Genomic DNA, 24355 nt, shown 5'->3' with positions numbered 1-24355 from the left:
TTAAGTGTAATTTTCCAACTCTTTCGATTACTTTTCCTTACCGAATCCGGTCTGGGTGAACTTTTCTTAATGAATCCAATTGAAAGCGCGTATAATACGTACGAGTGTAGAATCCGTGGGTTGCCGAAGTTTTAATACCCTGGCAATTCGTGAGATCCACAATCCGTACATACTATATAGTCTTTCAATATGTCTGGGAAAATCTGAGAAACCCCATAAAAGAATTTTACACACATTTATATTTAATTTATATTAATTTTTTTGAGATAAAATAAAATAAAATGTATACAAATATTTCCAAATATTTTATTTAACTACGGAAATAAAATATAGTAAGATATCTATTTCAATTTTAAGCACAATAATTATTTAGTATTTCCATTAATAAGACTCCTTAAATGAAAAATGATTTTAAAAATATATTTGATGAAATGGCAAACGCTTTCACCAATGCGTTACATATTTCATAATAGATTTAAATAAACTTACTATCTGTAAGCTTATATAACATATATACTCTACATATATAAGATTTGATTCTCTTGAAATCGAGCGTTTTTCGTAAGCTATTAATGTTGATTGTTTGATTCGGTTTTTGACAGAAGAATCATTCGTTTTGGCTGTCATGCTTCATAAATTTTGCAGCAGGCAAATTTGTTGGCCTCATGAATGCCAAAGTGCAAAATTCAATCAATTTGAGCCATTTACCCATTCAAGTGTTTGTGACCTGGCCACAATGGTCATTCACTCGCTGTCCGTACCTCAAATATGTACGTGTGTGCGTGTGTGTGTGTGTGTGTGTGTGTGTGTGTGTGGCTTGTGTTTTTGACATTCCTACCAAAGGACAACCATAGAAATATTTGAAAAGTTCATCAATTGTAAGAGTTTTTCAATTAATACACACACATACACACACATTCGCACAGCAATATGTTGGCTTTTGATTTAGTAATGCACATTGAAAATTTACATGATCCAAACTACATAATTGTAATTGTTGTTGTTGTTGTTGTTGTTGCTGGTCTTGCTGGGGTTTCATGTCATTGATGGCTTGTTAATATTGTAAGCTCGCTCTCTCAGATACTGTAGAGCTCAAGGCTAGAAATACGCATTTAATTGAATTTTTTGCCGAGCTTTACTCAGAAACTGTTGTTAAGGGTATATTGATTTTGTGAAAAGGCTTGCAACAGACATAGTATTGAAATAAAAAAAAAATATAACAGAAAAGTTTCTAAAACATAAGAAACTAGTTTTTGTTAAGGCTCGTTACTAATAAAGCGGAAATTATACTATCTGAAATTATTTCTATGATAATAAAAGCGAGATATTTTTTAAAAAAGTTTTTCAACACTTAGTCAATAAAACAGCGGTTTCTTATGATGCATATTGCAATTCAATTAACAATGACAGTTGTGAGAAAGAAATAAAATAATAGAATAAATAAATAATTTTAAAACGAATTGCTTTGACTAAAAACCGAAATGTAATATTTATATAGTTTTTATACATATTTTAAAACAGTTGATAAACAAAAGGCTTCGAAAGCACATTAAAGCTTCCAGTCAAATGACAAAAATGATTAGACTTAACTTAATATTTGCACCTTTTCACAAATATTTGATAAAAAGCACATCGTCTTGACAATATTTCATCAGGCTTTTACTTCCCCACAGCTCTGCCGGATTGATCAATGGTAACTTTTCCCCTGTTGATGATGGATGAGTAAAAAACTTAGAAGGTAAGTAAATATTTCTCTTATAAAATATAAATTGTAAAATATTTAAGTTTTCGTCTTTTCTTTACAAAAGATGGCAGAACTAAAAGAAGAATACACACAGAATACACGCAGAAAAAACTAAAAGTATTTTAAGAATGATTAATCAAAACTAGCCAAAGTTAATATTAGGTTTCGGATTCAGCTGGTTACAATAAGAAAAGTAAACAGGCAGCTTCAGTATTATATTATTTACTTTAATTTTGGAGCAGTGTTGACTTATGCTTCATAATATTATTTGCTTAACTTTTAAAGCCCTCTCGAACTCAACATAGAGCATTCCCGGGTCGAGAAAAATTTTTCATCCTATTATTAATTTCTTTATGTGTGTTTTCAAGTTGTCTTTTTGCCGCTTGTTGGCTGCCGTTTTTTTGTTGGCCGCTTATTGGCCGGGGCCATAAATTGGCAGCATTTTGTTTATTAAAACTGTGCATAGTGCTGGGTAACGACAAAAAGTCAATTTGTGCCATAATGAACTGCAAACCGGTAAACTGTCGCCCAATCGGAGTTTATAGCCATTTAAACGCGCTCACCGACAAAAAACCAACACACACAGGCAGTCTGGGCTGAAAGGCAGAGCGGGGGCATTGCATGTATTGATTTAATATCTGTGCTGCCTGAGGCCAATTTAATCATCATTTGTAGAAAATAATTAAAATTTACAATATGAGCCAATTGGCAACGGGCAGCTGGGCCCGAGTCTGACCATGCGATATCTCGTAATCGTAATATTCACTGAAAATGTTTTAATAACCTGTAAAAACAATGAGGAACGGGCCTGAGCTTGCCCCCACAGACAAACAGACAGACAGACAGACAGACAGACAGGGAGAGAGGTAGACAGACATCTCAATGAAATTTGAAGCGGCAAAAACTGCGACTGCGACTGCAACTGCAACTGCCGCGTGGAGTCTGGCAGCTTGCCTCAGTTGCAAGACACAAAAAGTGTGCAATGCGCCATGAGATAGTACATGACTAAATGATACCCTGTAATGGTGTGGTAATACATTGGAAGCGAGTTTAAAGCTAGGGCAAGAAAATAGATAGTAATATCTACCTCACAACTAGTTGATATCCAAGTGTTTGCAACTATCGTAAACGTATCTCCCAAACTTCCAGTTTGTACAAATCAAATATAAATATATTTATATATCTCCCAGGCGATATGGATTTAGTGATAATTTAGTATTGCAGATTGAAAACGAAAAATTGGTCGACTATCGTAAATGTATCTTCCAGGCGACACTGATTATTACATCCAATATTCTTAATAAATGTGTGCCTTTTACGACTTTTCATCTTCCACGCGAAACTGATTTCTATCTCCTGGCTTTCCTTTGTTGATTGATGGCAGTTGTTGGTCCTCAAGAGCATATAGAAACGCATATGCCCTTTTTTGCCTGGCACTTTCTGATACCATTTCCAACAACGGGGTATAAAAAGTGTCTGCCTGGCTGCTGCTTAACATAATGTTGTGTGAGTGTGTGAAAACTTTAACTAAAAATTCCTCTACCCTTTATGACGGCCCATAAAATGTGCTAATTTCGTTGACATTGCGCAGACGATTTGTAATTGTGCGCCATAATTTTGTTTAATTTGGAACTGCTTTCATTTAAATAGCTGACGCCGACCATAGCCCAGCAGCTAAATGCTTGTAGTTTGCCACGGTTTAGCCTCGCAGTTGGCACAGCTCATAAATTAGTGCCATATACGAGCATACAGATCCTAAGTGCTATATGGAATGCATTTGGCTATTGGTTGGTCGCCTTTTGTTGCCCCTTTTACGATGCCAGCTAATGTCTAAATACGAAGTAATACAACATGTACGCGCTGCTCTATATGCATCTTGTGTCTTGGTCTTGTGTGTGTTTTTGTTTCGGCTTGTGTAAGTGCCATTTCAAGCTCATTAGTGGCCATAATTAGCCAGCTCCAGTTTATGGCCCACAGACACAACAGGCGCGGACACAAACGCACCACTGCAGACGATATTCCCACTACATATCGCCTTTAGCCATTTCTGTATGCCCTTTACTACGACAAAACTTTGCTATATATTATAAAATTATTTTTCTTGGGAAAAACAAATTTTATATAGTGTCTCAGTTGTATTTAGATACGCATATAATATAATAAACTTGATCATATTAAAATATAATCATTTTTCCATTTGAAATTTATACATTTTGTTTCCTATAATTCATTTCGATGCATTTCGATATTTGCAGAGAAAGAAAAAATCTAGAAGACAAATTTTCAGAAAATTAATAAATGAAATAATTTGAATAATATTATTAATAGTAAATAATGATTTAGCAATGGTGTAAAAGTCTGTGGAAGTTAGCTTTATAGGGATAAAGTTCGAAAAAATGTCTGAGCCTTGACTAAAACCAACTCCGAAAATGTTTAGCGCGAAAGGTTTAAGGATATCAAAAGAATTAAATGAAAAAAGGAAGAGTTCATTTAATATTTATTTACATTTATTTTGTAAATAAATATAGTATAATTTTTCTAAATAATAAATATCAATTGTGAGTCTAAGCCAAACTCTGTCAATTTTGTCCATAATTTATTTAGTTTTGACAACATTTTGGCAAAGAAAAGAATCGAAACCGTATCCAACACTTATTTGATAGGTCTTAGCCTGAGCTCAAAAGAATGTTTTCAGCTACAAGCCAAACATGTTTATAGACTGAAAGTAGATTATATGTTTGTTCTCACATGTCCCATTGTCAAGCATAATCCCCGTTTGGGCAGGCCGCGTGCAAAATGCCAAACACTCGGCCAACCGTAAAGGGCATATGTATTCGCAGAGAGTCAACAAAACAAATAAAAGGAACAGAACGCAGATACTTTTCGGCTGCCCTCGCATTATATTTTACTTTTCTTGTATTTGTATTATTTTTTCTGCTATTTTTTTTTTTTGCACCATTTAAAGAGGCTGCTCTGAGCTGGCGGGGCGGGCGGTGCGGGGCGGGGTTGAGCTCTGCGGTAACTTTATGGCCCCGTGCATTACAAACTGAAACATGTGTTTATTGTCCGACAGCCTCTTTGTTCCCGTCTCTGTCCCGACCTGGGTATGTGTATCTGTATCTGCGTCTGGGCTGCTGAAAAATTTTTATTTTCGCTGTCAGCGAGGCGACACGAAGAACGAAGCTGCAACACTTCAAATGACACTGGCCCCACTCCCCCCCCCCCCCTATTTCACCACCCTTTGCCCCATCCGCAAGCCAACAAATAGCTAGTAAAATGTGAGACGCCGTTTCTGCTCATTTGTTTGCATTTAGTTCAAGTCTCTGTGTGTGTGGAATGCAGTTTTTGTTGCCCGTTTTTGCCAGGTTGTCATTATCAAATGGGAAATTAAATTGTGCTTAAATTTGTTTAGCTGCGCCTCCCCTAAATAAGGAAATATCGCAGCTGCCGCAAGAACTTATTCAGCGCATGTTGCCACGGCGCTTTGAACTAACTTGCAATTTATTAAAGATGAATATAATAGATAATCTTTTAACTAAACATAAGATCTAAAAGCTGACTGATGTATTTCTGACACAGAATTATAATAGAGTATTTGATCTTAAGTAAATTTATGTTTTGTAAGGCTATAATAAAGCAAAAAGAAGAACTGTTGCTATTACTTTTGAGTATCCTATGCTATAATATGATTATTATCTATAACACCTGTCTATATCTATCTATATCGATCTATAATTAACTCCTATCTATACTTCCTTCTATACCGTATTTAAGAAAATATTTATATTTATCCAGCATAATTGCTTAATACTTTATACAAAAATAAAAAAAAATAAAATCTGTGAAAAATGTCTAACTTTATCTACTATCCCATATGTATTTGGCAAACAATGTCATAAAACTTGCACATGCCTTACAAAATTCGCCCAAATAGAAGCATATTGAAGCTGTGCAGAATTTTAAAGTCACTTTTCGGTCATATTATCGCAGTTATCCAATCTACTTTGAAATATTACCTGCTTTTTTGACTGCCAACTGGGACACAATGCAACTTAAGAGCCCTATCAGGTGGACACGCCCATACAATTCAGGCCAAGCCAAAAAAGTTTCCGAGCTCCAATTGAAATTCTCAAGAGCAAAATAACTCAGCATCGTGAACGCCCACAAAATTCGAATGTGCCGCACTTCAATTAAATGCCCCAGAAATCTCAGAACACATGTTGGGTGGAAAGGCATGCGCCCCTTACACCCAAAGAAACACAATGCAAGAGCTATTGGGGGTCTATGGGGGAGGGGGGGTCGAATCTATTAAGGTTTGACATTAGCATGAAAAACGCATTTTTCTTTGCAAACGAAAACCGAAATGCGAACGGAAATGTTTTAAATAACTTCCGAAGTTTTGTAGGCAGACATAGGTGACAAAATATTCAACATCAACAGGGCGTAGGGGGGCGGGAAGGGGCTGGTGAGGGGTTGGAAGAGGGCCAAGGGTTGCCTTTAGCTAAAGTTTGCAATTCTTTCTTTCAATCGGGGTTTTGGCTGCTTTTGTTAAACGGAATCGAGTCGACACTTTGATTGAATAAAATTGTAAAATTATTTCTTGCACATTACCCGGCTATGAAATAAAGTGTGTAAATGTTGTCGGTTTGTTTTCCCTCCCGGCTTTCAATTTTTATGTTTGTCAACTTTTTGCAAAGTTTTGCATATTTATGCAATTGAATTGTTTACACCAAAATGATGCTTTTGAAGGGTTCAAATTCGACAACTTTTCGGATGTGTGCAGCTTGGATAGGAAAACTTTCTCATGTGCTGCCTCAGTAACTGACAACGTGTCGTATACTTTATCAATTTTTATGCCACTTACACAAGAGCCTTGATTGATTTTAGTTAAACTTTGACTTACGGAGAGGTGGGTGGGCAGAGAAAATGAGAGAAGTTACTCGACAAATTGACAGATCAGTTAATCATTTTTCCGCTTAAAGTTTTGGATGATATAAAGATAGAACTCTGCGAAAACATAGCTTTACAAGTATTATTGCAAGTGCGATTAACTTTAGCCTTAAGCTTTTGAAGAAAATTATTAAATTAATTCTAAACCATTTATTTTGATTAAGTAATTTATATATACTCAGCTTTTATGACTAACTTAAGCTTTAAGCTTTTGAAGAAATTGATTGAAATAATTCAAAGCCAGCTATTTTGATAAATTTACAAATTAATTTGTATATTCTCAGCTTAAAGCTGGCTACACTGATATAAGACTTTTATAAAACAATCCTTAAGCTTTCATTGCACTTTCTTGTATTTAAATAAATTTATATACGCTTAAAGCTTTAATGATATTTTTATAATAGAAGCTTTAAGCTTTCATTGCACTTTTGGATTTAGACAAAGCAATTAGAGCTTCCGTGGGCTGCTTTCTTTAAACATACGACCCATATTATTGTTTAAGATCAAATTTGAAAGTGGCATAAAATAAATAAAATTAAATCAGTTTTAGCTTTGCACATTTGTATTTATTTTCTATGTACGCATGTGTGTGTTACTTTTGGATAAGCCACGTTCAGTCGCACCGATTCTGGCCCCCATTTGCTCTGAACGCTATCTTAGCCAAATCTTAAGCCAAAGACGTAGACAAAACGATGCAAGAACTTGGCAAACAGACGGCTGCGTGGCAAAGGAAAACTTTTGCTGAAACTCTTGGCCCATTGACAAAAGTTGACATATGCAAAAAAACACATACAAATTATCAGCACATTTATCTGGGGAAATAATGCACGAATGAAAAGTTTTGATTTATTTTTAAGCGCAAAGTTTTTGCCCTGTCACAAATTCTGATGAGGGTGCAAACGACAGACATCCAAATCGAAGCAGAGCACGAAAATGCAAAATCAAATATGACAACTCCTCCCCAGAGACAATGGGCCATAAAACGAAGCCAATAGACAACAGCTCCAGCAGCTGGGATTAACGAACTTAAAGGCGCTTAAAACCTATTAACTTCTTTAAGTGTCAAACTTGCTTTGCTTCTCGCTCACTCTCTTTCACTTTCTGTCTCTCGCTCAGGTAGTTTTGTGAAAGACCAAAAATTTTCATATTTTCACTGAGCTTAATACATTTCGAGATCCTTAAGCTTTTAGCTAACTTTAATTCATAAGCTTTTACTTTTCTCTTGATTTACCAAACATTTTAAAATAAACCATTATTTATATTTTTACAAAACAGCCCACCTCTTCTATACTACGACGTTTTCTGATATCCTTTTAGGTTTATTATAATTTTGTCATTAAATGTGTATCGCACAGAAGGATACGTGTCCGACTCAATAAAGTATATATATTCTAGATCCGCATTGGTAGCCGAGTCCGTCCGTCTATATGTTTTGTCTAGCCCAGTTTAATAACTTTTAAGTTTCAATAAGAATGTTTAATTTATTTAATTGTTTACTCAGTTAAAACACTTGCAATTCAATTCAAATCAAGTTATAATAATAATATTCTTTTATTTATTTAGATTTATTTAATTGTTTATTCAGTTGTAAAAATTCTCTGGTCTTCAATTGGCACACACACACACACAATATCTCTCTCTATCTCTCTTGCTCTCTCTCTCTCTTTCCCTCTCTAACCTGCTCTTAAGGAATCGCATAAGAAATATCTTATTTAGTTGAACGCCGCATTGAACTGTCAGGACCCAAAAGTCCGGTCTAATCGAGTCAGAGTGGACTATTACATCGATTTATCAACATGTCAACATATTTAATGAGACGGGGTTAAGGACATTTTACTGTTATGTGCACGATTCTCAAAACGGATTCGATGGATGCCAACTCGATATGCCAATATTGCGTATACGCGCCATAGACCCGGTCATTGTTCCAACTATTGTTGTTGTCGCTGTTCCTGTTGTTGTTGTTGCTTGTGATGTTTTGCTAGCTGGATTTGTTTGCAGTAAGCGGAAATAGTTGTAGAGGGGCATTTCGGTGTGTACACGTATGTTGTTGAAGTTTATATACTGGATAAACTGTACGGCCAACTGACGTATGCATGTCCTCGACAGACACACACACACCCACATACACAGCTGCCATAAAAGCAAATAGCTGTTATGTGTGCGTGTGTGTGTGTGTATAGGGGGATGGAGTGAGGCTCCGAGCATGGCTGACAATTTGAATGGATATCGGTGAACCAAACCAAGCCGAAATAGTTGTCAGCATATATACAACATATAACATGCGAGTTGGGGGGCCTGTGTCCTTGTTTATCCTGTCAATTGTCCTGGCGACTGGCTGAGCCAGTCTGAGGCCCATCAGTGGGCCACAGAAAACATGGCCAAATCCTTATCGTACCGCCTAAGCCAACAGCTTATAAATATTTCCTCAATCAATAAAAAAAAAACATATATAAAATCAAGTATATTAAAAGCAGAAATTTCTGCGCAATTGCAAAATTTTGCAGAACTTGTTGAAATTGTTGGACATTGTTAGTTTTGCGGTTTGTCCTGTTATTAGGCCAGCAGCTGTTGCATTTCACAAAATTTAATGAACTGTTCACACACAAACATAACCACACACACACACACGCACAACAAGTGTATTTTATGTTTATTTGGTTTTAGGCACAAAAGTCTTTCAATTTGCCTGCCAATCTTCTGTCGTTGTTGTAATTGTTGTTGCTTTTGGGCCCAGCTAAGTATAGAGTAGTGTAAACAGAATGTGTTTAGCCGTCCTGTCCATAAATACAAATTAATTGGCCTTGGCTATTGTTAGCAATTATTCTTGTTGTTGTTGTTGTTGTTGCTTTTGACTGACTCAGTCGACTGCGAATGTGTGCGAAGAGTTTTGCTGAAAACTTCTTGCAGTTCATTCATTATGCGAGATTGTGTTGATAGCTGACTCTTATTTCACATATTGGGCAAACAAAAATGCAATAACAAATTCTCTAATTGAGCAATTACTAAAGCAAATTAATAACCAAATCAAATAGCAGCATTTTTAAGTTTATTCTGTCTGACGAAGCAAAATCCGATTTAAATTATTTCTTTAATTTTACTCTTTAAGATTCGTTTAGATAAATGGCAAATGCAGTGCACAATTTAATTTTTTTACTCGTCATCTATGGCCTATTCGTTGTTAATTGTTTTAATATATTTTAATACTCTTTACTAACACTGTTCAGAAATAGCATTCTTTCTCATCCGCGTATTGCTACTCGCTACAGTGGCTTCCCTTTCGCGATTTTGCATCTCGTTACTCGTTGATTTAGACTCATTATCAATTTTCTCTAGCTTCTCGTTACTTTGGTCTTGTAATCTTTCTTCTCGCAATGTGTTTTTTGGTTTTTTTTTCTGTATTTGCTCGTTTTTTGATTTGTCAATTATCTCTAATTGCTCGTTGATTGCAGCTTAGACGTCATTCGTTGCTTTTGATTTCTTGCCTCCCTTTTGAGTAACTTATTTTCTGGCTCATTTTCTTTATCACTGTCAGCTTTTTAATCTTTGTTGTCCTTGCATTATGACTCGCTGCTGTTACTTTCCCTTTAAGCTGATGTTTGCAGCTCTTATTGCTCGTAACTTTGGTCTCTTTATTCTACTATGCGTTGAGTTAAATTTTCTAGTTACTCGTTACTTTTGTCTCGTTGTTGTGCGTTACATAACATTTTATAGTTACTCGTTACTTTTTGCGTTATGTTTTCCTGTGCGTTGGACACATTTCCTAGTTCCCTGTGCGTTGACCAAAATTTTCTTGCTACTCGTTAATCTTTTTGGTTCCTTATTTTCCAGTACGCTAAACAACATTTTCCTGTTGCTCGTTGTCTTTATCCCGTTCTTTTTTCGTGCGTTGTGATACATTCCAGTTACTCGGTACTTTGCATTGTCACACATTTTGCAGTTACTCGTTACATTTGTTTTGTTCTTTTTTCTTTGTTATATCTTCCTGTTTAGACAAATCTTGGTCGTGTTGACTTCCGTTGCTTTTTACTTTCCGCAATTTTTACTCACTGCTTCAAGTATGGCCAGAATTATGTGTTGGATCCTTACAAATGAAAATCCGTATATATTGAATATGCTCGTAAATATCAAATAATTTTGTTCACAATATCTGGGATTACGCTCACGTCTTAACCATTTTATGGCTCAGAGGGTGTAAAGCGTTGAATAAAAGCCGAAAACAAACCCGAAATACAACTGAAAACATGTCACCAGCTGCCGTTTTCAATCTTAATATTTGATGTCACACGTCGTACTCGCACAGCAGCTGCGACCTGCTTTGGGTTCTTCATCTTGTGCTTTTTTTGCCCCGTCGTATGTTAACGATTTATTGTTGAGCCCCGTGACCTAGTCCCGGTTTGGTAACAGATAGTAAAACTGGAAACTGATAAAAACTAATAAAAAATGCACAACATTAACAATTTAATGCGCTTACACTTGACTTTTCTTCTTGCCCATCTCCTGCTTTCCTTTTGCTTTGCATAATGTGGAGTACAATGCATAAATTGGCCATAACTAAGGGTCCAGTTTTTTGATGGTACTCTGCATACGAAATGAGCTCGAGACTAGAATTTTGCTAAAGATGCTTTTTATAAATGAGCGAATGAATGGAAATGAGTGGATTGTCTGGTGCGCACGGCTAAACACAAATGAAGTGATTTTTTTCGTTTTGCCGAAGATTTGCGGCTAATGCTTGAGAGAGATTGGCAGATATTTTGCGGGACATGCAGTTTGGGGCACATCTAAAGAGGAATTGTAACATCAACTCAAACTCTAAAATGGCAAAACAATTTAATGCTTCATTGATAGCCGCACATGTCGACTGGCAAATGACAGCCAATTGGGCGATAAGAACAGTTCCTAACTCAGACACAAAACCAGATAGAAAGGCTCAGCAAGACACGGGGAAGATTCAATACCCTTGCAGAGCTTTATTTGCAAACAAGTGTTGCTGTAGATGCTATATGATTAAGTTGTCGGGCTTGTTACAGTTTGCAGATATGCGAGACAAATAGTGAAGCTCGTAGTTGCTGTGCTTGTTCAGGAGATCTTATTTTTCAACCAAATTTTGCTATATATATCCAAATGTGAATAAAACCTTGCTTATAAGTAAAAAGCATGGTAGAACCTGAAAATGTAAAGTTTTGTCGAGATATCTTCAAAAACAACAAATTTTTCATACAAGAAATCAGTTTTCGATCGAATACTCTTATGGCAGCTATATAATATAGTGAATCGATGTTAAAAAGATTTTGTATATATATGAGGAGAAGAGTTAAACTTATAAATGACGAGTTTGGTTGAGATATCTTCAAAAACGAAAAAGTTGTCATACAAGAACATAATTTTCGACCGATTGTTCCTATCCTATATGATAAAATGGTCCGATGTTGATAAGATTTTGCGTTTGTGCAGAGAGCATAGTGAAACTATGGCAACTATATGATAAAGTGGGCCGATCCGGCCGGTTCCGACCACAAAAATATGAACCTATGCTAAACTTCAAGACGATAGCTTTAAAACTGAGAGACTAGTTGGCATGGAAACAAACAGAGGGGCAGACGAACATGTCTATATAGACTCGACAATAGACATAGATCATGAGTATATACTCAATGTAGTCGCAGAAGTTTTCTTCCTTTTGTTACATATTTCGTAAGAAATTAACAATACCCTCGTCTAGGGTATAATAAGCTACCAACTCGCAGGCAATGTTTTTCAGTCTCGTCGCAGTCACTTTCATTGCGCAGACTTGTCAGAAAAAGCGGCCCAATAACAAACCAAGTGGCATCGGGTTAGAGCGGGGAAAATTGCGGGTGGAGGGGCGGGCGAGGTGGGTTAGCTGGGAAAGGGGCATTTATATTGAACACTGCGATAAACATATGAAAAATGCACATGCGGCTGGGCGCCAAGTTCGATTCCGCAGGCCAAAAGTTTACGCCACTTAATAGAACTTGACGCAAATTCAATTACAACGTGGCGCCCCAAACCCTTGCCACACACGCATACACACAGGCACACACACTCACACACACACATAGAATAAGCCAGAACTTGCCAAAGAAATTTGCGGAAAAACGTTGCCTTCGAGTTTTCTGTGGAAAACTTTTGCCCACCGGCGGCGGTTTTTTGTGTGATTTCTGTAAACGTTGTCACCGCTCCAGGGCTAGCCCTCAACCCGCCTTCCACTCCCCTCTCTCTCTCCCACTCCACTCTCTCTCTCTCTATCGCTCTCTCTCTCTTTCTCTATATCTATCTATTATGTCTCTTACTCTGTCTGTGTCTATGGCTCTTGGCCAGCATTGGAATTGCAAGTTTTCTGCTTGCGGCTGTTTACACTGCAGCATCTGCCCCCCCCCCTTGTCCCTTCCACTTGCCTCTGCCCTTTCGATCCGCTGCAATTAGCAAATAAAACTTGGCATATTTTAAGCGTCAATGAGGCGGCTGCCTGGGCAAAAACTTTTACAATCACTTTCATTTCGCTGCTTATTGGCCCAAAAGTATTGGCCAACTTCTTGACTAAGCTGCGTTCTTTTTAACTTAAGAGTGAAAAAAGTATTGCGTTTGGGTCTTCCCAATGTGACTTTCTGCTTATATTTTGTGGACATGGATCGGGCTGTGTGTACGTATGTGCTAAATGATTCAATAAATTTTCAATTAATTATGCAGTCTAAGCCTATTATAAACGGATGGAGTGTATACATTGCGGATCGCTGGGTCATAGTTCAAGCTGCAAAACCAAATCTTTATAATGTCCACAGATAAGATAAAGTTTTAAGATCAATTAATCCATATAATTTATATATTCTTTGGTTCTACATACTTTGAGATCTTTCTTATAGTTATACATTTTTTTTATACATTTTAATTAAAAACAAAATTATCTTCACATTTTTCCATTTTATTTATTTATCTAAAAATAATTAAAAAAACCACTTAACAATTATTCAATTTTATTTTAATTAAATTAAATTGAGTTACTGAATACCCTGATTAAACAGGGCTATTTCATTATACATTCAACATATAATTTTAAAAAATTATAATTTTTAAAGCAAACATAATTTTTATGATATAAAATTGTGATGCTCATAAAAAAATGTTTTACTTTGCTGTAAGTCTTTTAATTTTAACCATTTATGCAAATTTAATACGAAGAAAGTTTCTATTTAAAAAAAAATGTTTCTATATTGAAAAGAAAATGTAATTAATTAACCAACAATAAACTTATTTTAAAATAATTGAGTAATAAATTAATCAATTTGCAATGGTTGAGCCCCAATGACTGGTTATTGTCTTGGCTATTCAACAAGTGCTTCCCTACTCGCCAACAGGTGGCGCAAGCTTTAAGCCGTTAGAGGGCAATATCTGCGCTTCCATTGGCCGCAAGATGGCGGCACAAACAAAATTATGGAAGAATCCAAAAAATATCAACATTTAACATTATATTTAATAAAATAGAATTGCAAACTTATTATGTGCAAATATCTTCTTTTGATTTGAAGGATTTTAGAGCTTGACTTGGACCTAAGAAAATATATATGTGTATATGTTAAAAGTTGTTATCAATAAGAATCCCAAGCGTATTAGAGCTTCTTTTTACAGGCAAAAAGTAAACGATTTCTATATTTAATTATAAATTGCCTATGCAGCACGTTCCTCAGCTTGAGCTGAGCTGATGAAATCCATCCTCTTGAATGCCCCAGAAAATAGCTTAGCCCCTGAGATAAACAGCAGCACGCAGCAGTATTTGAAATATTCGGCACTTTTCGTTATTACAATTATTATAAATACGTGAGGTTGAGTGAATTGCAGGCCACATTATATTGAGAACATGCATTGGAATTGGATGCCGAGTTTGTTATTGGGACTGGCGCTGCTGCAACTACTGCTGTTTAGCGCCTGCGTGGAGGGGAGGCGGCGCAGAAGGGGGCAACAGGTGCAGCTGAAGCGGCAGAAAAATCACGAGGAGTCCCTCAAGTATCTGCAATACGAGACGACGGCGCTGCGTGCCAAGTTCGGGCTGAAGACGGTGAGCGCGCTGCAGATTGTGTCTGCCAGCAAAGGGAATGCGGAACTGCCGCTGGGAAATGCCTACAATACGGAATATTATGGCAGCATTCAGATCGGCAGCAGCCAGACCTTCAAGATATTGTTCGACACGGCCTCATCGAATCTGTGGGTGCCCTCGGTGCAGTGCCCCGCCGATAGCTGCCTGGATCTGCAGCGCTACGACTCCAGCCTGTCCAGCAGCTATGTGGCCAACGGCAGCGCCTTTGAGATACAGTACGCCACGCGCAACAATCAGGCCACCATTCTGAAGGGTTTCCTCTCCACGGACACCGTTGAGCTGGCGGGCCTGAGCATCAAGGGGCAAACGTTTGCGGAGATTACCTCGCTGCCCGCAAACGTCTTCAGTCGCTCCAACTTCGATGGCATCTTTGGACTGGGCTTTCAGCAGATCTCCATTGGGAATGTCAAGCCGCCCATGTACAATCTGATCGAGCAGGAGCTCATCTCGCAGCCGACGTTCTCGTTCTATCTCAATCGCAACAATACGGGCAGCATCGACTCCAATGGCGGCAAGCTGCTGCTGGGGCCCAGTGATCCGACTCTGTACAGCGGCTGCCTGACCTATGTGCCCCTCTCCCAGGTCGGCTACTGGCAGTTCACCGTCGCCAGCATTGTCCTCGGCAGCAGCAACAAGCTCTGCAGCAAGTGTGAGGCCATTGTCGATGTGGGCACCTCGCTAATTGTTGCTCCTCGCGCCGCACTTCAGAGCATCAATGCGCAGCTAAACCTGACCGAGGCGGACAAGCAGGATGGCGTCTATACGTTGCCCTGCTCCCGGGTGTCCACGCTGCCGAGCATCACCTTCAACATTGGTCGTCGCGATTTCGTGTTGCCCCCCGCCAGCTATGTGGTTCAGTATAAGGACGTGTGTGTTTCGGGCTTCACCAGCTTGGATGATGGCAGCACCGAGCTGACCGACGACCGTGGCACGGATTACGCTAACATTTGGGTTTTGGGCGAGGTGTTTATGGGCCCCTTCTATATGGAGTTCGACATGGAGTACAAACGCGTTGGCATAGCGCCTAAAATCTAGTATCGAGACATGCGACCGCATAGCTCAAACAATTTTCAGTACCGTTAAATCAGTTAAAAAAAATATATATTATCAAAATCTATACAGACATTCAAATATAATATATTATCTGAAGAAAAATACTTCTTAAAACATATTTTTAAGCCCTGAACCAGATCTCCAAAAGGTATATATATATTCTTGATCAGCATCAATTGCCGAGTCGATCTAGCCATGTCCGTCCGTCCGTCCGTCTGTCCGTCCATCTGTCCGTCCGTCTGTCCGTCCGTCTGTCCGTATGTATGAACGCGTCGATCTCCGAACCTGTGAGCTAGATACTGGAAATGACAATGCGACATTTCACGAAAATTAAATTACTCTTTTTCATGCAAATAGGAATATGAAATCGACCGGAAATTTATATAGGACTATTTGCATGGCATATTTATATTAATTTTTACACTGTATTTTATTTTATTACATAGATTACAAAGTTAATAAAACTATGTGCACTTCGAAGAAACTCCTCTCAACTGTCTGTAAGAATACAAAATTGAAAAATTATTGGAATTAAAACTACAGGAAAAAAAAATATACTGTAAATTTCCCATATATTTAACCATAGATTCCATTTAGATTCCAATTTCAATTTCCTTGGAAATCCTCAGCTTAATTTATGACAATTTGCCTATTTTTATAAATTTCACCCCATTATAGCTTACCTTGGCATTATCAGACCTTACCATATGCAATTATCAAATTTCTAAATAAATCAGATAATAATATTCGGTTAACATTGGTAAACAATTCGCATTGTTTACCTCTCAGCAACTGATGAGTAATAATGGGCTTACATTTGTTTAATTAATTTCAAGAACTCAAGATAGCTTCGTTGATAAATACCTGAGCTTAGCACGTGTAATTCTGGAGCACGTTAAGAGTGCGCAGTAGCTTAAGTTTTTTATTGAACAGCAATAACGCATGACAACACTGGAAAAAATTATGAGCTATCAATTAAATTAAAATAAATTAAAATATATTAAATTTAAATTTATAAAAAATACTTTTAAACTTAATAAACTGTTTAATTGCCATTTGCTAGGAAAGCTGATGCCGTCGTTAAAACGTTTACGAATACGTCGCCAAGCAAAATTAAAGTGCTCTTAAGGTGGCGTGACCTGAGAAATACCCCGCAATCGTCTAGAATTAACGCAATATTGGTAAGTTTGTGCATAAATATATTTTATATGATGATGAAACATCTTCCGTACGAGGATATTTTAAACAAAGCCAATTTGAACGTTTACGAATACGTCGCCAAGCAAAATTAAAGTGCTCTTAAGGTGGCACGACGTTGTCAATACCCTGTAATGTGAATTTGCGCTTTTATATTTAATTTGTAATGCATATAGGCATATATAGATGAAACATATGTATATGGATAGTTTTTTAAGACTCCAATTGAAACGTTTACGAATGCGAATGCAAAATTGAAAAGTGTTTTAAAGTAGACGCGGTGTGTTAAAGAGACCGTAATTTCAGATTATCGCTTCAGTGGAAATTTCTAATGCTAAGATGAAACATCTTCGACAGTTTGCAGCTATTCATTCCGACACTTTATTTATAATCATGTAGAAATTACTTGTAAAAATGATTACATTGCATTCTTAGTCCTTTTGAGTTATATTCTCAGTGCGTGTGAGAACAATATTTCGATCGGTCTGGGGACTGACACTTGGCAACTTCAGTCCAGCCTCTCCATTCTTGAAGTGCTGACGCTCCACCAACATTTGTTTGTCGTTTATCAGCGTCTGCTGCTTCTTATCCAGATCATAGCTGATCTTTTTTGCATGTTCCGATAGCATTTGCAAATTGAACTTCGATTCATCCAGCTTGTTCTCCAGACAGCGACGAATCTCGCGCTGCTTTTCCACCTCCCGGGATAGCAGATAGTGTGCATTGTCCAGGCACAGTTCAGTTTTGCAGCGTTGGGAACGATTCTCCAGTCGCGTCTCGGCCAAACGTATATCATTCGCCATATCGCACACATCATTCTCCAGGGTCTGAATCTCGTACATTGCCGATTTTATCTCTTCGCGAAGCCTCATCTGCTGCCACTCTAGCTCGTTGGTCAACTGCTGAGTCTGAAAAACGCGAAGGCGTGTATAGGCATCGGTTCGCTCTTCCTGGCCATCCAGAAAGCGACGTGCCTTTAGGGTACACAAGTGCAGCGTCTCCCGCAGGGCAGCTGCATCGACCAGTTCGCCTTCCACCGCCTTCATTATATTTTGCGTATGCTCCAGCCAAAAACTATATGCACAGAAGCTGCAAATATTCGGAATATGAGAAAACATTATCAAACCTTCTGTTGCAGTCAGAATTCGAATTTCGATTTTTTACTATATCATTCATATTCCTTCAATGAACCAAATAGAATGCATAGCACCTTTAACAAACCCCCAATTTCTGTACTTACTCTCGGGAATTATGCGTACCCTCCGGTTTGTAGGATATTTGAGATGAATTGCGTTCTAGCGACCTTTGTGCACTGTCTATTTCTATGGTCTCCAGCTTGTTCTTGACTTCTTGGTCAACCTTGAAGCGAACCTCCTCGAGATGTTTAAGCTTCTCCCATGCCTTCTGGAGGAGCTCCGACAGCACACGCCGATTGTTTTTCAATAAGACCAGTTCATTTTTGATCTCAAGGCCTGTCTTATCGTAGGTCAGCTCAGATGCGAAGCGCTTGTCGCGCAGACTAAGCATTTCTTTTATCAACGCTATCTGGCCCGACTCTCGTTCCATCTCTTGCTCTGCCGCCGTTTTCACCCCCTGCAGCAAATGAACTTCGTTCTCCAGTCGCTCGGATGCCTTGGAAATGAGCTCACGCCAGCTTGACATCTCCAAAATGCTGCGCACAAATATCAAATCTCAGCGTACTGGCAATTGCAAAATCCTCGCTTAACTTACCGATCGTCCAGCGCTGTGTTCGTCTCGTAATTCGACCAGCGTCGCTCTATGCGCGTCTCATGGCGCAGCTTATGCGATGAATATCGCAAGCCGATGGCATCGGCACAGCGTGCACTGGCCACATTACGCAGACAACCAACTCGGCTATACCAGTCGGCCATCGAGAGTTTCAGAAACGGCTTTTCCTGTGTCGATATCGCATGGTAAGTCATTTTGAATTCGATTATTTTTTATTTATATATTATAATTGGTATTTTATTTATTTTTTCTGGGTTTTCTTTTTGCAATTTTTATATATTTTATATTTTTGTATATGTGTAGGTGTGTGTTCTTTGGTGTGTAGTGTTTTAATAACATTTAATTCGTTTTTTTCATTTTGTTACATTTGCTCTGTGTCCTGGCCTACTAGATCTCCGGATCTCTCTGCTGACAATGCGAAAACATTTTTATAAGCAAATTTATGAAATTGAATTTCTAGCCCCCGTAATAATGGTGATTTATTAAAAATGGACAATGCTGAAAACGGATATCGGTGAAAATCGTAAAGTAAAGATTAAAAAAAAACGGAAAATGAATGAAAATGAAAAATGAAATGAATGAATAAAAAATAAAAATAAAACCCGGAAATTCTTTCGAGCTTAGTTATACTAGAACATGCGTGTCTATCGGCCAACTAAGAGAAAAAATTCGGGAATTCTATCAAGAGTAGTTATCAAAAAAATGCGCGTGTAAGCGATTCACAACATCGAGCTGAAAATGAGTGAAAAATCGGATAGTTTATATGACAAATAAAAAGCCGCGAAATTCTTTTTTGCTTCGATATAAAAGAAAATGTGTGTCCAAGTGATTCCACCCAGACGAGCGGAAAATGTGTGAAAAATCGAATAGTTAAACTTATAGTTATAAAAGAAAATATATTTGGTGTTTTATAAATTAATTTTAGGTATGTCCCTTACACCTTTTTCTCTGCATGTACGCAAGCCCAGCTATGTATCAATCAATTCATTTATCAATTATGCCACAATTAACGATAAGTTTAAAACATTTTTATCGTACTGTGATCAATCCTAAACAGCTTTGGCCTTATCGCAGGCATATATAAAGCAGTGTCTGACCGCAGTGCCCGCCAAAGTAGCCCAGTCAAGGCTACCAAATACGTAGTTAAAAATTGCACAACCAAGTAAAATGTTCAAGTGTCTGCTGCTGCTGTTGGCCCTTGTGGCGCTGGTCAGCGCCGAGCTGCATCGCATACCCATACACAAGCACCAGCACAAGAGGACGCGCCAGCATCTGAAGTCGGCAACCCGCTGGCTGCACCAGAAATACCATCCGCAGCAGGAGCTATATGTGCCGGATTATGTGGCGCCCAACTATGATTATCCCAGCAGCGATGAGAGCAGCGAGAGCAGCGATGACTACACGATCGAGACGCTGTCCAACAACCAGAACATGGACTACTATGGTGTGATTGGCATTGGCACGCCGGCGCAGTACTTCAATGTGGTCTTCGATACGGGCTCCGCGAATCTGTGGGTGCCATCCGTGCAGTGCCTGCCCACCGATGTGGCCTGCCAGAATCACAATCAATACAATTCGAGCGCCTCCAGCACGTATGTGGCCAACGGCCAGAGCTTCTCCATACAGTATGGCACGGGCAGCCTGACCGGCTTCCTGTCCACCGATACGGTCACCATCAATGGCCTGAGCATTGCGAGCCAGACGTTTGGCGAGGCGATTTCCCAGGCAAATGGCAGCTTCACTGGTGTGCCATTCGATGGCATACTGGGCATGGGCTACAGCACCATTGCCGTGGATCAGGTGGTGCCGCCCTTCTACAATCTGTACGAACAGGGCCTGATCGATGAGCCCAGCTTTGGCTTCTATCTGGCACGCAATGGCTCCGCCCAGGACGGCGGCCAGCTGGTGCTCGGCGGCGTCGATTATCAGCTCTTCAGCGGCAATCTAACCTATGCCCCAGTCTCCCAGGAGGGCTACTGGCAATTTGTGGTGACCAGCGCCGTGATGAATGGCTTTGTTGTTTGCTCCAATTGCCAGGCAATTGCCGATACGGGCACCTCCCTGCTGGCCTGTCCCGGCAGCTCCTACACGCAGCTCAATCAGCTGATCGGTGGCTATCTTATCGACGGTGACTACTATGTGGACTGTTCCACGGTGGATTCTCTGCCCGTGCTTAGCTTCAACATTGGCGGCACCATCTTCAATCTGCCCGCCTCCGCGTACATAAGCAGCTTCACGGAGAACAACACCACCTTCTGCATGTCCAGCTTTACGTATATTAACACCGACTTTTGGATTCTAGGCGATGTCTTCATTGGCCAGTTCTACACACAGTTCGATTTCGGACAGAATCGCGTGGGCTTTGCACCTGTGGCTTAAGCTGCGAACGATTCTCGATCAAAACTCATTCTGCACTGAGTATCATAAATCAGTGAAATAAAATAAAAACGATCAAAATTAAACGATAAAAATTAGCGAAAAATGAACACAAAAAAAAACAACTGCAAACAGAAATCAAAAATAAAAAAAATTAAAATAAAAAATTTCTATTATTAAACTAAATTTGTTGTCTAATTTAATCAGCTAAAAGCAAAATAAAAATTGGCTCAAAATTGATATTCGATTAATATTGTTACACTCGCATTGAACCGAAGGGGTTCGAACCAAACCGAATCTAACCAAGTGGATCGAATGACAAACAAAAAGAAACAACTTTTCTTTCATTCTACTTCCGTGTGTTGGACTTAAAATATTCAATGTGACTTCAAGTTTTCATTCTTTAACAATGTAGAGCTAACAAAATAAGTTAAAACCGAAAATTCTATTTTCTCTTTTAACAACATTTAAAGCCCACTTTCACGCAGGAAGAGTGGATTTTGAGAAAAGTGTAAAAAAAGTCGCATATAAATTTTCTCAAAGAACTTTTAAAATGCAAGCTATATGGTCCGATGTTGATAGGATTTTGAAAAGTTTAATACGACCGTTTTCCGTGAATTTTCCACGCTTGCCAGTGAAATTTTTTAAATTTTTTTTTAAAAGAACATAGGGTAAAACTGTACAAATTACAGTTTTACGCTGATTACCAATTTATATACATAGAGGATAAAATTAATAAAAAATTTTACCCAGGACCTCGAACCAGCAAAGTAAATATTCATAAAGGAGAAATTTATTCTCTACCTTTCCATGGATCTTGCCATATGTAAACCATAATTAAATCAGATATATTTATATATTTTATTATCAGTCTGATGCCCATGAAACTTATATTAGGATCTGTAGAAGATCTTCTTAATTAGATTTCATCCAGTTATTATTTTATATATAGTTAGAGATCCATTTGAAAAATGTGCAAAAATATAAGAAAATTTTATATTAAGCCAAATGTTTGGTTTTATTTGAAATAAACAAATAGAGTTCTGTAAAAATATGTTCTAATCAGTTTGTAAAATTAATTTGTTGGCCGACAAGCAAAAAAAAATTGCAAAATAATCGAATGGAGCTTTGCCAGAGAAACTGGCGACAGTTGCATATTGTCAAAAATTTTGTAAAATAGTGTGTGTTTTTTTAAAATTATTTGTTGTCCGGCGTTGGCGGCTTGTTGCCAGCAGCCGAAAAGTTGCCGCCGTAGATGCCACGCGGAGTGCGCGGCATTTGTTGGGCCTGTTGCTGCTGCTGCTGTTGCTGCTGCAGCTGCGCCTGTTGCTGCTGCAATTGCTGTTGCTGCAACTGATGGTGCTGCAGCGCGCGTTGCTGCAGCATCGCCTCGTAGAGTATGGCGGCAGCTGCCGCATTGGATGACTGTTGCTGCTGCTGCTGTTGCTGCTGTTGTTGCTGCTGTTGCTGCTGCTGCTGCTGGTGCAACTGCTGGTGATGATGCTGTTGCTGCTGCTGTTGCTGGTGCTGCTGCAGCTGCTGCTGCTGATGATGCTGTGTGGCATTCTGACGCAAATTGGCGGCCAGCAGCTGGGCATAGACCTGGGTTATGTCATTGGCATTGCCCGAAGCCATGCCATAGATGGGCATGGACATGTTGTTCGAGGCGCCGGCAACCAAATGCTGCTGCTGCTGTGCCTGCTGCTGCGGCAGTTGCTGCTGCAGCAGCTGCAAATACAGCTGCGACAGTTCGTTAATGGAGGCGGCGCCCGGTGCTCCGGTCCCGCGACCGCTAAGATCGCTGCCTCCATGCGAGCCCTGCTGATGCGGCAGTCCCGGCAGCAGCTGGTTGTAGGCAGAGCTCTGGAAAAGACCATTTGGTATAAAGCTGTTAGCTTTGATAGCCAATGTATATTAACTTACGGCGCCAGAGCGTGTGCTGTGCCCAACGACTGTTGGCTGCTTGCGATCGTAGAGTGCCTTGGCTCCACGCTCGAAGCCGGGCGGCGGCGGCTGCTGCGACTTCTGTGCGCCACCCGCTGCATATGACTGGCTCTGCTGTAGAGCCTGGGCCGAGGGCTGCGTCTGCGGCTGATAATCGTCACCGGACAGCGCATAATGCTCGGCTGCCTTATGATAGCTAAAGCTGCCGTTCTCCGGGTGGCCGGTGGTGTCGCCATAGAGTGCATTCAGCACCTCATTCAGAAAGCCAGATGTGGCCGCTGCACTCGGCTCCATGAGGGACTCCGAATCGGGCGGCGGCGAATCATCAATGTGAACGGGCATGCCCAGCTGTGAATCGGTGATGTTGGGACGCCAGATCTTCTTGGCCAGCTGCTCATAGGCATTGGCTAAGGGAAGGGAAGTCGAAACTGATTTGGAAATGGATTTAATTTGATTTTGACAACTTACGTTCAGCGGCTCGTTTGGCACCGTGTGCATCCATTCGATTGTTCAAAATTTAAGGCACACTTTATTATAACACAAGCCTAAGCTGCAATTATAGCTCGAAAGACTCGATGCCACAAGTTGCGTTTTCGACTGAAGCTGAATTTGTGGCTTTCGAGTGCGTGCAGCGAGCGCTTGGCTTTGTTTATGACAATTGCTATTGTTTACGATATCGAATTAAGGAATTTCTTGTTATCGAATCAAACACATTGAATAGGCCTGATTTTTAATTATTTATTTACATTTTTTCCTTACTCTCAAATATTTGCCTGGTACTTAAAACGGAACAAGCGACGTGACATTCACATAGGTTTGACGAAAGAGAGGCGCATATCTGTGAATGTGTGCGAGAGATGGGCAGCACTGGCGCCTGTAAGCTTGGAAATTGCATATTTTCATAGTGGAATGACACCTGCCAGCTGGCTTGTTGCGCTCATAGTCCATGTGGACAAGAAAAAATAGTTCTGGTGCGTTGACTGAATGAGCGTGGCTATAAATTAAGATATATGTGTATTAAGTTTGTGGATATCGATTAAAAACTCTCAAAAGATTGATATATATATATATGTATATATAATTATCCACAACGTACATATGTATGTATATTCATTTTGCGATTTAGATATAAAAACGTTTAAAAAGTAAATAGGGTATTTTAGGTTTAAGCAATGCACAGTGCTTCCCATTGTACCTCAGAAAAGTAGCTAAATTCAATGTTGAAAAATAGC

The 24355-nt window shown here is 39.1% G+C and overlaps 5 protein-coding genes across 5 annotated transcripts in view; 3 read left to right on the top strand and 2 right to left on the bottom strand.

Annotated features, from left to right (window-relative positions):
- The window catches only part of haf (leucine-rich repeat and fibronectin type-III domain-containing protein hattifattener), a 200098-nt gene that overhangs the window by 22791 nt on the left and 152952 nt on the right, over positions 1-24355 (top strand). Inside the window, exon 2 of the mRNA XM_064681397.1 lies at positions 1674-1738. The gene's annotated coding sequence lies outside the window, so the exon portion shown is untranslated. The remainder of the gene's footprint in view (positions 1-1673; positions 1739-24355) is intronic.
- LOC135427784 (uncharacterized) lies at positions 14560-15867 on the top strand. The gene has a single exon (XM_064681383.1). It carries the CDS (start codon positions 14568-14570, stop codon positions 15837-15839), a length of 1272 nt encoding a protein of 423 aa, XP_064537453.1. The 5' UTR covers positions 14560-14567; the 3' UTR covers positions 15840-15867.
- On the bottom strand, positions 17412-19111 carry LOC135427783 (tektin-2-like). The gene is made up of 3 exons (XM_064681382.1): positions 18786-19111; positions 18295-18726; positions 17412-18143 (listed from the first exon to the last, which is right to left on the bottom strand). The coding sequence occupies exons 1-3, from the start codon at positions 18995-18997 to the stop codon at positions 17486-17488; spliced, it is 1302 nt and encodes a 433-aa protein (XP_064537452.1). The 5' UTR covers positions 18998-19111; the 3' UTR covers positions 17412-17485.
- On the top strand, positions 19916-21365 carry LOC135427774 (lysosomal aspartic protease-like). Its single transcript, XM_064681375.1, has one exon. The coding sequence runs from the start codon at positions 19971-19973 to the stop codon at positions 21180-21182; it is 1212 nt and encodes a 403-aa protein (XP_064537445.1). The 5' UTR covers positions 19916-19970; the 3' UTR covers positions 21183-21365.
- LOC135427765 (probable basic-leucine zipper transcription factor Q) lies at positions 22235-23958 on the bottom strand. Its single transcript, XM_064681362.1, has 4 exons — positions 23883-23958; positions 23592-23784; positions 23103-23530; positions 22235-23042 (listed from the first exon to the last, which is right to left on the bottom strand). The coding sequence occupies exons 2-4, from the start codon at positions 23623-23625 to the stop codon at positions 22377-22379; spliced, it is 1128 nt and encodes a 375-aa protein (XP_064537432.1). The 5' UTR covers positions 23626-23784; positions 23883-23958; the 3' UTR covers positions 22235-22376.

Source organism: Drosophila montana, unplaced genomic scaffold (assembly GCF_035044405.1).
Source record: "Drosophila montana isolate Dmon_TW-CO22-7 unplaced genomic scaffold, ASM3504440v1 contig_2326_1, whole genome shotgun sequence".
In the NCBI taxonomy this organism is placed as follows: domain Eukaryota; kingdom Metazoa; phylum Arthropoda; class Insecta; order Diptera; family Drosophilidae; genus Drosophila; species Drosophila montana.
The sequence above is the reverse complement of the archived record's forward strand: the minus strand, read 5'-3'. Positions and strand labels throughout refer to the sequence as shown.

Bases quoted from the DNA above. Each gene is read 5' to 3' on its own strand.
- LOC135427784 (XM_064681383.1), top strand. From the start codon at position 14,568: ATGCATTGGAATTGGATGCCGAGTTTGTTATTGGGACTGGCGCTGCTG.
- LOC135427765 (XM_064681362.1), bottom strand. From the start codon at position 23,625: ATGGATGCACACGGTGCCAAACGAGCCGCTGAAC. The intron at 23,531-23,591 runs GTAAGTTGTCAA...CCCTTCCCTTAG, and splicing joins TGCCAAACGAGCCGCTGAAC to CCAATGCCTATGAGCAGCTG. The intron at 23,043-23,102 runs GTAAGTTAATAT...GGTCTTTTCCAG, and splicing joins ACAGCACACGCTCTGGCGCC to AGCTCTGCCTACAACCAGCT.
- LOC135427783 (XM_064681382.1), bottom strand. From the start codon at position 18,997: ATGACTTACCATGCGATATCGACACAGGAAAAGCCGTTTCTGAAACTC. The intron at 18,727-18,785 runs GTAAGTTAAGCG...ATTTGTGCGCAG, and splicing joins AACACAGCGCTGGACGATCG to CATTTTGGAGATGTCAAGCT. The intron at 18,144-18,294 runs GTAAGTACAGAA...GAATATTTGCAG, and splicing joins GGTACGCATAATTCCCGAGA to CTTCTGTGCATATAGTTTTT.
- LOC135427774 (XM_064681375.1), top strand. From the start codon at position 19,971: ATGTTCAAGTGTCTGCTGCTGCTGTTGGCCCTTGTGGCGCTGGTCAGC.